This window comes from Symphodus melops (genome assembly GCF_947650265.1).
Source record: "Symphodus melops genome assembly, chromosome: 1".
In the NCBI taxonomy this organism is placed as follows: Eukaryota; Metazoa; Chordata; class Actinopteri; order Labriformes; family Labridae; genus Symphodus; species Symphodus melops.
The window spans coordinates 46,733,612-46,749,966 of NC_136691.1; the positions used below are offsets into that span (position 1 = coordinate 46,733,612).

A 16,355-nucleotide genomic window follows, 5' to 3' on the forward strand; every position below is an offset into this window, starting at 1 on the left:
CCATTATTGGAAAGGACAACCCAGAAGACACTAATAACTAACTATTTTCTTCACAAGAGTCGCACCTTAGTGGCATATAAACACGTTTTCTAGAAGATTTGTCCTTCCAAGGGCAAGAAATCTGATATTTTTCCAATAGTGACTGTCAAAAGGGGCCTTTTATTGTGTTTTGGCAAACATAAAACCCCTAGTTTTATTAAATAGCACTTCACTATAATCATCAACCACATGCACTCACACATTATCACCGAGCACACCTTAACGTTCATTTGAGACCGACATGTTCAGAGTGGACTTTGTCGCTGAACCTTGTTCTTGTAATAAATCAGAGAAACTTCTCCGCCACTCTCTTTTTTCCTTCTTCATCGTCAGTGGAGGGCGGGCACGTGAGAAAGTTTAGCAGCTGTTTGACCGTGGCTCTTCGCCGCGTCACTCAGCATCTCCTCTCTGATTGGTCCGCTCTTAAACAACTGTGCAGTTGTATAAACTCCGCAGTTTGAAGTAGAGTTGGCAGAGTCTCCTGCAGGGATCGCATCAGCGTCAGTGGGGGTAAACTGTGCCGGACGAGGGGAGGACAAGGCGTCACTATTTTTTTTTTTTTTTTTGCAGTCTTGTCTTCCAAAGTGATTTAGAGATGCAGAGCTGCGCCAAGTCCTGGGGGATCTTCTTGGCCAAGTCGGTGAATCCCAGCGCACCGTGCAGGCATCTGAGTGACAAGAGCCGCGTGGCTTGGAAACTTCAGAGCGGGATCCGAAACAGTGGTGCATCCGTAACGACAGCAGTCCGAGGTCTTAGGACGTCTGCGACAGTCTCCTCCAGACAGATTGAGAGGATTTTACCCAGACATGATGATTTTTCAGAGAGGCATATCGGTCCAGGTGAGAGGGAGAAGAGAGAAATGCTGGATATTCTGGGACTTGAGGTAAGAGTTACTACTCATCCCCACGCAAAACGTGCTTTCTCTTGTCATGTAAACACTCCAGCATAAACACATCTTCTCTGAGCAGATAAATTATATTCTTTGCCCTTGTTATTTTTTATTGAAATGTTATTTTTTTCCTTATACAGACAATCGACCAGTTGATCGAAGACACAGTTCCAGCATCCATCCGCATGCAGCGCAACATGAAAATGGATGATCCAGTTTGTAAGTTTATCATCATCTAAGCCAAGCCTGCGAATAACAACCTCTTTATTTGAAATGTACTGGAATAAGATGGAAAGGCTGCTCTGCAAACGTGTCAGTTTAACATTTAATCAAAATACAAGAAATGTATCCCAGTAATCTCCATCTCCTCTGCGCGGCGAATGAGGCGCTGAAGGGAGACAAGTGAGTGGCTGAAATGTAGGTTGGCCCTCTCTATTGTGTGCCGCGGAGCGCTCTCCCCTCTGTTAAGTCTTCCTTTGAACATATTAGGAGTTGTTTTTGCGAAACTCGGCGAGCGGCACCAATCTCCTGTTGGGAAGCCGATGCTCATAGGATGGCAATTGGAGTGTAAAGTTTAGCCCTGAGCTCCGGTCTGAAGTCCAGTTCAATCTGGTTAGAGCGTTCACATTACATCACAGCCGAGGGGGTTCCTAATAAGGTGACTTCACTGTGTTTTGCATGGGATATGGATGTTTTTTTTTTTCCAGATGTTATTTTTATACCATGCATTATGTGTAGCATTTACACAGTGCACACGTTTAACGAGTTAATGGATTGCTTTAATTCACTGATATTATTCCAGGCGCAGTTTTATCGGAGGGGGGTTTCAGCATACAATTAAACCGATATGGAAGTGAATTATGAGATTTAGTCAAGGTAGCAGACATAAATCTAGTCTCCTGTCTGTCATCTGTCTGTTCTGGTGAAATAAAAAAATGTGCTGACTAAAAAAAGCAAGTAGATGTTTGCTTGGGGAGAGGCTACATGTGCAAAAAGTAAACCTTGTTGAAATTAACGATGATGCATAATGACGCTCACACAAATACATTCTAATTCATTCAACTTTTCATTGCAAGGAACCAAAATATTTTAAAGATTTGTCCGTCACACTTTCTTAAAAATCATAGGTGGTGATAAAAATCTTCCTATTATCTTCCAAAAAGGAAAATGTAATTAGTTTTTATTTTGTAATTTTATACAAATAAACTACTCAGTTTCTATGTTACCAAACTTTCTGTCCACACATTCCTGTCCTCTTGGGTACATCTCTCTAAGACAATAAAGATGACATGACCATGATTTGTACTTAACAGACACACACAAGACACACATTTAACAGTCTGGCAAACAGTTGACAACATATGGTCGGTGCCTAAAGATCGGCTACCATGTCCAGCTTCACAGACCCAAAAGGAGAATTGCTCTGGTGGTTGACAGAAGTAAATGATATATCCACAAAATTATTAAGACGAATGAATCCATGAAAATATCTTTAGACACCACATGGTGAAAAATAAACACAGACACATCACTTCGGCATGTCTCTGCAACCATAAACGGATTCAACTGTAAAACCTGTCAGTCTCACAGAAAATCCAACATTTCTCAAAGAAGTTAGAAATCCTCGGGTACTTTGGCTTTTCCATATCACCTGTCCTTCTGATCTGCCCTCGTATCAGCCCCTCCTCCCTGACTCTGTCAGGTTTCATAATGCGACAAGCCATGCTGAAGGAACAAACTGAAGGCAGTGCTGGTTTTCTGCTTGTTCAGCTTTGGAGGGCTTCAGTTTTCAAAGCCAGCAAGGGATTCTCTCTCTTCAACAATAGACCTCCTGGATGGTTCTGAATCAGGCTTTTTTTGCTGCCCTGCAGAACTCTGAGTCCATGGGAAAGCAGTCCTCCCTACTGACACAACTACACACGCACACACCGCACACAAAAGCACTCATTAACAGATCATCCTGAACCTGTTGACAGTCCCTACACTCACAGATTTTTATCTATTATGCCACATTTGGCTAATTCACCAGCCTTTGCATAACTACGCCTGACGAAGAAACTGTAAGAATCCACTTCTATACAGGCTGCAGTCCCTCTCCCCACCAGAGGCTCTGAGGTGTCTTTCTTTTCCAAAGACAGGAGTAGTCAGGACTCTTGATTCAGACAGGCGGTATTGTCCATTCCTTGGAGTTGCTAGGCAGCCAGTATGGCCAGAGGAATCTCAGAGGCTGGTTGTGCGTTGGCAGACCTTCCTCATAGCACTGAGGAATGGGGCTAAATAACTGAACATAGGTCAAGAAACCATAGATTTTGTCCTTCTCTCAATGTGGCCACAGAAATCTGTCATATATGCATTGTGTTATTATCCTTAGTTTTTTATTATGTTTTTTTTCCCTCATGACCTTCTGCTCTTTTGAAAAAAAAAAAAAAACATGGGGTAAAAAGCACACGTGAGGATTTTTTTGTGTACCGTAAGTAGTGGCATGCTACACTTATCTTCATTATCCTATTAGTTTAACAGCCAGCTCATCACATGAGACGAGATGCCTGTTATCAGATCTTGTTTGACAGTATTGTTTATTTTTATTTTCTGAGATGGGCTTTTTTACAGCATCACAAAGCAGACACTTAAAAGACCAAGGTGTAATAATGATGAGAATTACAATTTTGTTTTTCAGGTGAAAATGATATTCTGGAGTCTTTACAGAAGATTGCAGCACAGAACAAAGTATGGAGGTCCTACATCGGGATGGGCTACTACAACTGCTCAGTACCACCCCCCATCCAGCGTAATCTCTTGGAGAATTCAGGCTGGTGAGTGCCCTCAGTTGACCCTACCCTGGGGAAGACTTAATATAAATCTGAAAGGGCACTGAGCTGGTTTACTTTTCTAATTCCATCACAGATAACTAATCAGGTGTATTCAAAAGGTTTGGTAACTTATTAAAAGCTAAATTGCTGTTCTACAGAATTGAATTCCCCTCATAGAAGGTCTCGTGACCTCACTAAAACGATGATGTGTTTCTCTCTTGCTCTCTGCTGAACAAGAGTTTGCTTCCCCCGTATCCAAATCCACCACCCTTGCCCTTATTTTCTCCAGAACCCCGGGGTCAGTGGAATAGTACAATGCATTCCACTGCTCTGTCTCTACTCCTTGAATACCACCAGCTTTGTGCTATTGTTCTTGTGCCCAGTCTCTCTTTGTTGATTCACTGTGTTGGTCGTGTCCTCAGGGTGACTCAGTACACACCCTACCAACCCGAGGTCTCGCAGGGTCGTCTCGAGTCACTCCTCAACTACCAGACCATGATCTGTGACATGACAGGCATGCCTGTGGCCAACGCATCCCTGCTGGATGAGGGAACAGCCGCCGCTGAGGCCATGCAGCTCTGCCACAGGTGCTTACGAGCTACTTGACATGAGGCACAATTAATTAAGAGGTGAATTAAGAGGTGAAGAGAAATCTTTGCCTCTCCGTTTAATTATTATTTACATGTTTACACCTTACAGACAGAACAAAAAAAGGACCTTCTACATTGACCCGCGATGCCATCCCCAGACCATTGCTGTGGTGCAGACTAGAGCCAAGTATGTATTCTACTCGCATGCAATCAATGTAGGAGGTTTGCTATCCAATCAGAGTTATGTACACATAACGATAATTAGTGGGGACAGGAGAAGCAGCTTTTCTCACTACTAGTATCGTTACACAGGTATTTCAGAAATCAACAAAATCTAAAGTGTTCCCTCTGATGTTGCAGCTACATTGGCGTGAAAACTGTGCTGAAGCTGCCTCATGAGATGGACTTCAGTGGAAAGGATGTGAGCGGTGTGCTCTTCCAGTATCCAGACACTGATGGCAAGATTGAAGACTTCACAGCCCTTGTGGACCGGGCACACAAAGGAGGGGTAAGAGAGCTTTAAGAGCAAAAACAAGAAAAAGGCTCAACCAGTTGGGTTTCAGCCTGCTGTGCAATCCAGTGACTGTAAATGACAAGTTGACTGGACACTAAACTGTCCTTTTTGTTGTTACTTGATGTAAGAACAACAAGATCTAAGGTATCGTGTTTTAGTAGAGGTTGTAATTTGTCAACTTATCTGGTTAGAGAGGCTATCCTTTTGTGATATCTGAAATAATTGTCAAGATGTCTCCAGGGAGAGTTTAGATTCTCCTCATAAAGCTCTATGACTGAGGTTTACTTACTGAGACAAACGTCACTTTGGGTTGTACTACTTCTCTAAAGGCAATACAATAAAGTCTTTTTTAAGACATTGATTTTTATTATTCTCTGGTTCCCTCTCTGTGCAGGCTCTGGCTTGCTGTGCCACAGATCTGTTGGCTCTTTGTGTGCTGCGTCCTCCGGGTGAGTTTGACGTTGACATCGTCCTGGGCAGCTCCCAGAGGTTTGGGGTTCCTCTCTGCTATGGTGGCCCCCATGCTGCTTTCTTTGCTGTTAAGGACAACCTGATACGGATGATGCCAGGCAGAATGGTTGGAGTCACCAGGTAAGACAGAGTTTTGACAGGTTATTTATACGTAAAGAGTTACTCAAAAATGTCCTTAATGCAGTCTTTTTATTTCAGAGATGCAACTGGTAAGGAGGTGTATCGACTTGCTTTGCAAACCAGAGAGCAGCACATTCGGAGAGACAAAGCAACCAGCAACATCTGCACAGCACAGGTATAATTCTTACATACTATTAAAAAAGTGGAATAACCTGTATTTGGAGTAGTTACTAAAATAATAGATAAATCAGTGTTCCAGCAGTGACGTTTTTTTTCTTCATTTCAGATAATTGATTATTTCAGGGGGTTATTTTGTGTGTTTTTTGACATGCTAATAATTTTGTATCCCTCTATCGTTTAACCTCTGACCTCTAGGCTCTCCTGGCCAACATGGCTGCTATGTTCACACTGTACCATGGTCCACAAGGACTTAAACACATTGCTGAGCGGACTCATAATGCTGCTCTAATTCTAGCAGAAGGTAAATACATATGTTTTCACCTAAAGTCATTGGACCACATCTGACACACTGGTGATTCATTATCCACTCCAAGAATTTCCCTGTTACTGTAGGCAACTGTACTTTTCATTTCAGGTCTAAAGCGAGCAGGACACAGGCTGCACAGTGAGATGTTCTTCGACACTCTGAAGGTCAACTGTAGCGTCGCAGCCAAAGACATCTATGAGAGAGCTGTGCAGAGAGAGATTAACCTGAGAGTCTACAACGAGGGAGTGGTGAGAACTTTGATCATGTTTTTTAGCCTTGGTCAAAACATGTCTTCTGCAATCTATCTTTTGCCATTCATGCAAGCCAGCTGTTGTTTCACTTGAATGTTGTTTAATATCTGAAACAGTCTGCAATGCAAGGCCGAAGGCTTAAATATCAGAGTCACTCTGTTGTTAAAATGTGTTTGACATGTTCTCTGTTGACAGTTGGGTGTCTCTCTGGATGAGACGGTGACTGAAAGGGACTTGGATGACTTGCTCTGGGTCTTTGGCTGTGAATCCTCAGCTGTAAGTCGTGGTTGTTTACCAAATTTCCCCCTGGGATTAATAAAGTATTTCTGATTCTGATAAATATTTATTTTCCGGGTGGTTACACTCTTATCAGTTTTCATTTTTCAATTCTTAGCTTAAATCTTGTCTCTTAGCTTCAAGTTTGCAAAGTGATAGTTTATGAAAGCCGCTTGAAAATAACAAGGTCATCCGCTTAATGCCATGCAACATTTCAGGAGCTGATAGCTGAGAAGATGGGCGAGCGGGTGAAGGGGATCATGGGAAGTCCTTTTAAGAGGACAAGCAAGTTCCTGACGCATCAGATCTTCAACAGGTTGGTACATTCAGGGAAGTCTCGACCTTAGCATGCAGTGAAGCATTACACCAGTGAGCACAAAGTGCACAGATTTATGATTTAATACTAGGTTTATCATTAAATCTTAGAATCGCAGTTACCATTTTGATCTACTTCATTATTACCATATTAAGTAGCTGATGAAATGATGTGTTCAGATTTGTCAGTACTGAATATTCATTATGTAGCTGTTCTGTTTTTCTTTTGGAGATACACGTGTTATGTTTGTTACATCTCAATACACATACATTAGCTTCAGGGAATGGCATGTAAAATACTCGACTATTTCGTTTTTGGTTTGAATAGTCCTTAAACTTTACATTTCTCAGACAAGAGGATGTCAACAATCCCTCTTTGTTTTCTCCCGTTTAAACCATCAGTTAGAGCCATGGTGGCAACAGAGCCATTTCCCTTTTATTATCTTTTATTAGTGTTGTAAAAACAGCCATGTGTCAGGGCTTCTAATGTCCCAAGTCCTCAGTTTACTTTCTAACATAATCATTGTGACAAATAAAATACACTGTGTGCAGGTTTTTGGTGTAAATGTTGTAAAATATGTTGTATTGTGATCAGAGAATGTAATGCCTTTAATATATCCCACTGCTGTCTGATGAATCTGATGTTTCCAGTTATCACTCTGAAACCAACATTGTGAGATACATGAAGCGTCTGGAGAACAAGGACATCTCTCTGGTGCACAGCATGATCCCACTGGTCAGTAACACCGAAAATCAAGGACAACACACTCAGACTGCCAAACAACGTGAACTCTTATCAAACCATATCAGAGAGATATGTTGTGTTACAATGTATTTGTTTCTTATTTAGGGCTCCTGCACAATGAAGCTGAACAGTTCCTCAGAGCTAATGGTAAGTATTTTAATTCAACTCGAGAATATTTGTATTTTTTAAAAAACATGACAACTCCTCTTTCATGGTGAAAAGTTAGGCCGTACTTTCAGATCGCTGCTTTCATTGTTCTCTTCTGCTTCTTAAGCCAATCACCTGGAAGGAGTTTGCCAACATCCACCCCTTCGTGCCCCTCAATCAGGCTGACGGCTACCAGAAGCTGTTCAGACAGCTGGAGAGGGACCTCTGTGAGGTGACGGGCTACGACAACATCTCCTTCCAGCCGAACAGGTAAGAACAAACTGTTGAAGCCCAAACTTGCATATACCAGACCTGCACCTGAATGCTGCCACCATCAGAAGGCGGTGTTAAGGATACCAAGGCTTCAAGAATTCATCAGTCCAATCATTTTTCAACAGCTACGAAACGTTTGTGAACATGTTTCCAGTAAATTAGTAATTCTTCCTTTAGTTCTTTATCTTCTTCAAGCAGCTCTGAAGAAGCTTTGAAGCTGCAAAGCTTTTCTTTTTTTTTTTGCTTTGTACAAATTACAGGTATTTTACGGCATAAAGATGGGGTTAATTTAAATCTTTAACCCTTTTTTTCTCCTAGAATAATAACATTTGACCAATGTTATATTTTTGAGAACTCTGAAGACAATCACTTTGGTCTCCTTTGCTTGAAAACATTTGACCGGGACTGTAATTTTCCCCTGGTGTCTGGCTTTTTGTAGTTTATTACAGACTTAACTCAGTATCTAGCTCTCCATGCTTCATTTATTAGCTTTTAGCTGATAATGCACACACTCATCAGACTTTACGATAGCATGGCATGCTACATTGGCCAAGGGTTATCATTCTGCTAGCTTTCCATCCCAGTCCCCTTTTGGTAATATTTGTGCTGCTCTTTGAACTGTGCTGAGGCAAGGACATGTGTAGGTGTGTAGTACATGATCTCTTTGTGTTTGATTTGTGTTTCAGTGGAGCTCAGGGAGAATATGCCGGTCTGGCTGCCATTAAAGCCTACCTGAACTCAAAGGGAGAGAGTGCCAGAAGTGTAAGTGTGCAATCAAGAGACATTAGCCTTATTGGAACCCCATGACATTTGTATTAATGAGTAAGAGCTAACAGGAAAAGAACTGCATCTGCATAAGAGAAAAACAGCACAAAAGAATGCTGTTGAAAATACTTTGAAAAGAAAACTCTGTCAGTCCTGAGTAAGACATAAAGTCAAAGCCAGCAGCTGCTTAGCTTAGCCTAAAAGCTGAAATACTTAAAAAAGTGTTAAAAGAAAAAAGAAAGGACTTGGATTTACTCAATTATGTGTAAGAATGTTTCTTTGCGACTTTCTTGATACGTTGCTGTTATTTTGTATACCCTGAAGTGACATAAAATAAAGAAATGAGAAATATCTTGTTGATCAAATAGCATTAAGGGGGCTAGTAAATAGATAATGGTTTGTGTTTAAGTTAGTCTAAGCTAACTCTCATCAGACTATAGCTAGACATTTCATGATTGCACATTACAGCGCGAACGCTAATCTTACTTTTGGCAAAGAAATAAGAAGTCAATAAGCTTTTTACCCCCTTAGATTTCTATGGATTTATCGAAAGAAGTTTTAGGAATTAAAGGAGCTAAACCACGTAAACCTGAAATAATCCTAAATATCAACAGGAGATTAAAACGATGAAATTCAGCGGGTGAGCAAAAGTATTTTAAACTGAAACTCTTGAGAAGATGGAAACAATTCTTAAAGCAACACTTTCCTCAGGTACATAGATTATATCTAAGAAAGATTTTATCACCAGTCGTGTCTGATTTTGTTGGCTGCCTTCCCCTTCAGGCTGACAGAGGTTAATAAAGAGCACATGCACCTTGTCAGTCTGAGAGCCTGACAGTAAGGTTTATTTTTTTCCAGGGTACAACAGGTCACTTTGACACCACAAAGTAATACATTTCCGGTATTCTGGTTAAACATTCTTTCATTATCCTGACATGCTTATTGCAGTAGCGCGAGTACACTGAGAGATAAGGCTGATTAAAGACTGGCTGACTAAAGACGATAACTTGTTTTTTTTTTTTCATGGCTCCCTCACAGGCACATCTTAGATAGTGACCTGATCTCTAGAAACAGTCAAGGTCCAAACTAACAACTGCATGTGCAAACAGAGGGGCTGAAATCCCTCTGATCCCACCATAGGCTCCCTGCTTTCAAGATTCCATATTTGGAGGTTTTAAGACTTTGGCGAGCCAGTGACTTGCAGTTCTGTGTTTTCCCAGTCAGTCATCTGTCAATGTTTCCCAATACATGGAACTATGTGCCCAGTTTTCTTGTGTGACTAAGTTGCAAAATGTCAAAAAAGTCATCCTAATAAGGGATAGAAACCCTTAGGGACCTGCTGACAGGTTACATATTAGTGCCAGTGGTGGGCGTTGGCTGGATGAAATATCCACCTTGAAGAGTTCGAACATTCCCTTTAACTGAATTGAACAATCCCTGCTAACAATGAATACTAATTTAAGTGATTTATTCTACAGTAAAGAAACTTTTTTTCCCAAAGATAAAGTCAAATTACCTCAAGGATAAATTCTAATTAAAATAGTTAGTAGTATTGACTCTCAGTCATGTATATAAACATGGATTCATAATTCCTTTGGCTTTGATATTTCACCTCCCTGTCATATCATATGAAGGTACGATGCCATGCCATGTCATAGGCATTGATAAAACATTTTTTTTAAATATAAAACCTGCATAAAAAGGCTACAATATTTTACAACTTTCTTACACTCTATATGTGGCTCCTCTATGTATTTATTGTCCAAACTTTGCTGCTACAGTGATGTTTTGACTTTTCACTCCAGGTCTGTATGATCCCTAAATCAGCCCACGGCACCAACCCAGCCAGCGCTCAGATGGCTGGCATGAAGGTTCAGGTTGTGGAGGTAGACAAGGATGGAAACATCGACCTGGCACACCTCAAGGCCCTGGTGAGAGAAGGACTTTTTTGTTGTTGCAGGTTCTAAACATCAGCTTTCAGTACTTTTAATTCTGTGAAAACAGCTGAATGTTCAGTTTAACGGGTTTAAGGATGTAGTAATAACCCCAACATGACATCACCAGGCTGATCTGTTGTTTGCTCAGAGAGAGCTTGTTTGTCCTATCCTATTTATCATTGCTCACCTGTCCCCATCTCTCTATAATGTGACCATGTTACCTAAATCCTATCTTCTCCTCCAGGTGGATAAACACAAGGCAAGTCTGGCAGCCATGATGATCACCTATCCGTCCACCTTTGGTGTGTTCGAGGAGCGTATCGGAGATATTTGTGATCTAATCCACGAGAACGGTGGCCAGGTGTATCTGGATGGTGCTAACATGAATGCTCAGGTGAGAAAAGCCGAACAGCAGTAAAATATTCATGGAGTTGAATGTTACTCTTGTCAGTAAAAAACTGCAGGCCAGTAGGATAATGGTTTATAGATGTGTGTTATCATGCTGTAAATAGATAATCTTTGGTCCCTGTAATATGCAGATATAGTTTTTACACCAACACTACCTCCTCCAATCACTGACGGACCTAGAGACCCTGCCCCATCAACCTTTAAGGGGCCAATTTTCTCCTCATGCTGGTTGTATCCAGCCACATGACCTTTGAATAAAGGACAGATAAACTTAAAAAGAATCTTAGATAATTGAATATATTTAAATGATTTGAAATAACATAAAATAACACTGTATGTAAATGTAACCTGTGGCCTTTTTTCTTTTTTTTTTTTCACATGACTTCAGTCTCTCCAGCTCTGACTCACATTTCCATCGTGGTCTTCTGGCAACAACTCGCGTCTTAACAAACTTCTTTTTCTTTTTTTTTTATCCGAGAAGAGTCTAACTCTTCAATAAACAGTATTTATTAGTAGGGATCTTAGGTAACCTAACAAGAACAGTCTGAGTCTACTGAAGACTAAACAAACTAACCAATCATATTTGATATGCTTTGGTCGGATGCGTTGCAGTGATTGCAGCTATTTTTAAACAAGGCTGAAGGGATCAAATAAAACAATTCAAATATCCAGTACCCTTTTCTTTTGGACCTTAACTCTGTGAAGATTAGAGAACTCTCCTATAAATAAAGGAAATACCCTTTACGTTGTAAAATGCATCCATCTGTGTTCTGTGATGTCAATGTGTGAGCTGTTCTGTACTTACATGGTCTGAATAGTAGAACTATACTACTACTATGTGTCTGTATTAAACTAGTTGAACTTTGACTTTGAATCTGCTAATTTCCAACTTTCATGTAACTGATTCAGTAATCTGGTTTGAATTACAATGGGATCAATAATGGATGTATTTACCAGCTGCTGTGGATAACATAAGGTTTAATTATCCTTTGTTTTCAGGTGGGTCTGTGTCGTCCTGGAGATTACGGCTCTGACGTGTCTCACCTCAATCTGCACAAAACCTTCTGCATCCCTCACGGCGGAGGAGGGCCCGGCATGGGGCCAATCGGAGTGTAAGTCCCAAATTACACTATTTCGCTCAACCACCCAAACGTTTCTGCATTCCTGCATGTTTCTTCTGTAAAAGCAGATGAATGAGAAATTTATTTTATTTATTTTTTTCATTTGAAGTTTAAAACTTAATCGTTACCATCTTTTTTTAACAGGAAGGCCCATCTCGCCCCATTCCTGCCGAGCCACCCGGTGGTTGCCATGCAGTCAGTCAACACCGGTAGCTCGCTGGGCACCATCAGCGCCGCCCCCTGGGGCTCCAGCGCCATCCTTCCAATCTCCTGGGCTTACATCAAGGTTAGCACTGATGATCAGTGATGTTAATGCTGTTTTCATCCCCACAGGGCAACATTAAACATTCCCAATTTTTTTTTTGCAAAGCTACATGAGTGACAAGGTTATGGTAGTTTTGAATATTTATTCAATCTAAAGCTGAAGCAGATTGCCTGAGGAAGATGAGGAGGGGAAGTTACACAGTCGGTAACAAGAAAGAAAAACAAACACAAAATCAGCTGAGAAAAATTTTACTGTGTAATTGAAGTTATCAAAATTCAGAATCGTTTTTTATTTCCAATTACATTTACATACACAAGGAATTAGTCCCAGTGTTTTCTACAGCCTGTGTTAAAGCATGGTTGCTCCATTCAAACCTCCTTTCCTCACATTAAAGTCACTGAAGTCAAACTCTCTGTGAGTGAATGTCAGGATCCAGTTAAAGTGCCCACCCAGACCCCAGACCTGTATCAAATCATTGTACTGAGTGTTTTTAAAGGCTTGTGAAAGAGGGCAAACACACAACCAAACCAGAATGAGTGGGGGAAAAGTGTACATATGATGGGGTTACATTGTTGGATTCTACTTTCTTTTAAACATGTAAGAAGGTCTTATCTTCTCTAGATCCAGATGTTAAATAATCTCTGTGAATGAGTGCGACTGTGTAGAGCAGGAGAAGTAAGAGTAAACAAGTCCTTCAATATTTGAAGAGAAGGTCCATATTTTTACAAATAAATTCTCCATTTGATGAGTGAGCATTGCCTATAACATTTGTTCTTTGTCATGTGTTTAGATGATGGGCTCCAAAGGACTGGTTCATGCTACAGAGGTGGCCATCCTCAATGCAAACTACATGGCCAAGAGACTAGAAGGTCACTACAAGGTGCTGTTCAGAGGCAGAAAAGGTGCGGATGCAAACATATCTCAGGGATGTCTGACATCAGTTTTTAGAAGACTTAGAGTTTAAATCAGCTTCACATCTGAAGTCTATTTTCTTTGTTTGAAATGCTCACAATGATACCAAGTGCTTCACCAAAATAATAAAGAGACATGGAATAGGCTTATGAATGTTTTTCTTGGGGTTTGTCTGAGCAGGTTTTGTTGCCCACGAGTTCATTCTGGATGTGAGGCCATTCAAGAAGACGGCTAATATTGAGGCAGTGGACGTGGCCAAGAGGCTGCAGGATTATGGTCAGAGCTGTTATTTATTTCTTCATGTAATAGAATGCAAATAGGTTGATTATGCCTGTAGTCTCTGGTGTTTTGTCTTGTTTTGACACTGCACATTATCAATGGTTTTTGTCTTTGCCTTTCTCGTGTCCAGGTTTTCATGCTCCCACCATGTCATGGCCCGTGTCTGGCACACTCATGATTGAGCCCACAGAGTCAGAGGACAAGGCAGAGATGGACCGGTATTGTGACGCGCTGCTCGGTATTCGACAGGAGATTGCAGACATCGAGGAAGGGAGGATGGATTCCCGCATAAATCCGCTAAAGGTACCCTATTCTTTTGATGGTATCTGTTTGTATGATATATATATGTGTGTGTGTGTGTGTGTGTGTGTGTGTGTGTGTGTGTGTGTGTGTGTGTGTGTGTGTGTGTGTGTGTGTGTGTGTGTGTGTGTGTGTGTGTGTGTGTGTGTGTGTGTGTGTGTGTGTGTGTGTGTGTGTGTGTGTGTGTGTGTGTGTGTTGTTAAAAAAACAATCATAGTAGCGCAATCATCAAAATAAAAAACACAACTTAAGTTGGAAATGTGCAGCTATATATCTACATCTGTCGAAATAGACACCTTAAATATATAATATATAGAGTATGTCTTGTGTGTCTATCCACAAGTATGCCTAAACAAATCTACAGTACAATATTTTGTATATTTTATAATTTTTGAGGCATGTTTGATATTCCTCCAGATACTTTCCCAAGCTATCTCAGGAGAGATGGAGATATATTGTTTTTGTCAGTTTGCTTGAATTCGAAGCGGTTTATCCAGACTTTTCTTGATCTGAGGTCTTTCTTTGTGTGTTTGTTGGCAGATGGCTCCTCATTCTCTGGCCTGCATCGCCTCCTCCACCTGGGACAGACCTTACTCCAGGGAGCACGCTGCTTTCCCCCTGGTGAGTGTCGTCTTTCATTTATATTCCCTCCTGCCACTTTTCTGCAGCGTAAAGACAGTCAGGAAGCCATTCTGTGTTGCCCTCTAGTGGTGAGAAATAGGGACTGCAACAAATGTATTTCTTGGAATTATTTATACTGTTCCTGGGAAATGGATAGAAAAATATAAACTCAGAGTAATGTTGGTTAAATAATCAATTTCAATGTCCAGTATTTAATTAGTGAGTTTCTGATTTATTCGGTTTTGCCCTTCTTAACGTTGACTGACAGATTGGTGTTTTATATTATTCATAAATGTAAGTCTGTCTCAGTACTTACCTCTCCTAGTAGCTAATTTTTCCCTTCTCATTAATTTCTTAGTCTAACAATGCATTCATGTGGTGTCTGTAACATCAAAAAACGACTTCCTTTATTTAGTTTTCACGAACAGAAATGATGTCTAAAGTTAGAAGAACGACTTCACAACTCAGAAACTAAAACCATCTGAGGAGCACATGATTTAGTCCTAAAAAAATTGATCTCAATTATTTTTTGTAAAAGCCAAGTGAGCTCTGTACAATCCAGTAATCTTGTACCCCCTTTACAGATGAAATGTTGAAAGAGAAACAATGGAGAAAATAATGTATTTATCAGGAAACTAAAAGAATCATAGTTCAGGCATGACAGAAAACCAAACCTTGTTTTAGTAATATCTTTAAGTATGAAGTTTAGCAAGAATGGTAAATAAGTCAGCTTTACCGTTAATAAATTCAGGTCTTTTTTTTTTCAACCTGCAGTTTTTTTAAAACCCTTGTTTACAAAGTGATGAAAACATTTTAAAGACAGGTAATATGTGTCTACATAGTGGAAAAACAGGCCAATTTAAATACTGTTCTACATTTATTCTTCCTTTTCAGCCTTACATCAAACCCGAGACCAAATTCTGGCCAAGCATCTCCAGGATCGATGACATCTATGGAGACCAGCACCTGGTGTGCACCTGCCCGCCCATGGAGGCCTACGAGTCTCCGTACGAAGAGAAGAGGGCCTCCTCGTAGACGCTCCAGTCCTGATGTCTGGCCCTAGACGTCTAAGACCTCACAGACTCAACATCCATTCACACATTAAAAGATGTGGGAGCTCAGAACTGTTTTAGGTAAAATCAAGTTAGCTGGGCCAATAGTGTGACGCTCATATTTAGCTCAGTGAAACTCACAAATATCTAAAAACACACATGTGCTCATGCTCCTAGTCATAAAAATACAGTCTTTGCTGATATTTCCTTCTTGGATGATTTTAAGACTTTTCCTGTTTAGAATATTAGTGCCCAATGAATGCGATTCATCCCCTCACGTAGAGCCTGTAGGAAACTTTTAACAAAAATGGGTGTAAACGTCTGTGAGGTGGACATGGAGACCGGGTTTTATGGGGTTTCCCTCCTTCTTGAACTCTTCCAATGGACCAAAAGGTGCTACTTTGACTAAGTAAGTGCACCCTACGTGACTGAGGCCGCTTTGTAACACATCGGACCAATTTTAGACTCCACATAAAATAAAAGCTCTCTGTGCCTCAGTTTCTGTCGTGTTAAACTGTCTTGACTCTTCCCCATTGTTTCCCCAAAAACTTGACAAAATAGGACGTACTTTACTGTAGGCCTTTTGTAAGAATATGTATGTTTTCTGAAAATCGTTTAATATTCCTTGTGATATTTGTTGTGAGAATAGATGAGATAGACTTCATGTTCATTTTAAATTAATTATTTTCTAATCTAAACGGTTGTCTTTAGAAATGTCTGTATTAAACGTTTGTCATTAAATTTGTTGAAATATGAAGACAAGTTTGC

General features: G+C 40.5%; 1 protein-coding gene across 1 annotated transcript; it reads left to right on the forward strand.

Annotated features, from left to right (window-relative positions):
* Window positions 1-466: 466 nt before the first annotated feature.
* On the forward strand, window positions 467-16,136 carry gldc (glycine dehydrogenase (decarboxylating)). The gene is made up of 25 exons (XM_079342512.1): window positions 467-922; window positions 1,069-1,147; window positions 3,606-3,741; window positions 4,161-4,325; window positions 4,438-4,515; window positions 4,689-4,836; window positions 5,237-5,433; window positions 5,512-5,608; window positions 5,809-5,914; window positions 6,029-6,168; window positions 6,367-6,447; window positions 6,666-6,763; window positions 7,414-7,498; window positions 7,613-7,654; window positions 7,782-7,924; window positions 8,614-8,689; window positions 10,498-10,623; window positions 10,874-11,023; window positions 12,037-12,149; window positions 12,303-12,444; window positions 13,214-13,325; window positions 13,516-13,611; window positions 13,745-13,917; window positions 14,455-14,535; window positions 15,430-16,136. The coding sequence occupies exons 1-25, from the start codon at window positions 635-637 to the stop codon at window positions 15,568-15,570; spliced, it is 3,093 nt and encodes a 1,030-aa protein (XP_079198638.1). The 5' UTR covers window positions 467-634; the 3' UTR covers window positions 15,571-16,136.
* Window positions 16,137-16,355: the final 219 nt, after the last annotated feature.

What these genes read in the sequence shown, in the direction of transcription:
- gldc (XM_079342512.1), top strand. Translation starts at nt 635, where the DNA reads ATGCAGAGCTGCGCCAAGTCCTGGGGGATCTTCTTGGCCAAGTCGGTG. An exon ending in GTGCTAACATGAATGCTCAG is followed by an intron (nt 11,024 to 12,036) that starts GTGAGAAAAGCC and finishes CTTTGTTTTCAG; the next exon opens with GTGGGTCTGTGTCGTCCTGG. An exon ending in CAAGAGGCTGCAGGATTATG is followed by an intron (nt 13,612 to 13,744) that starts GTCAGAGCTGTT and finishes TCTCGTGTCCAG; the next exon opens with GTTTTCATGCTCCCACCATG.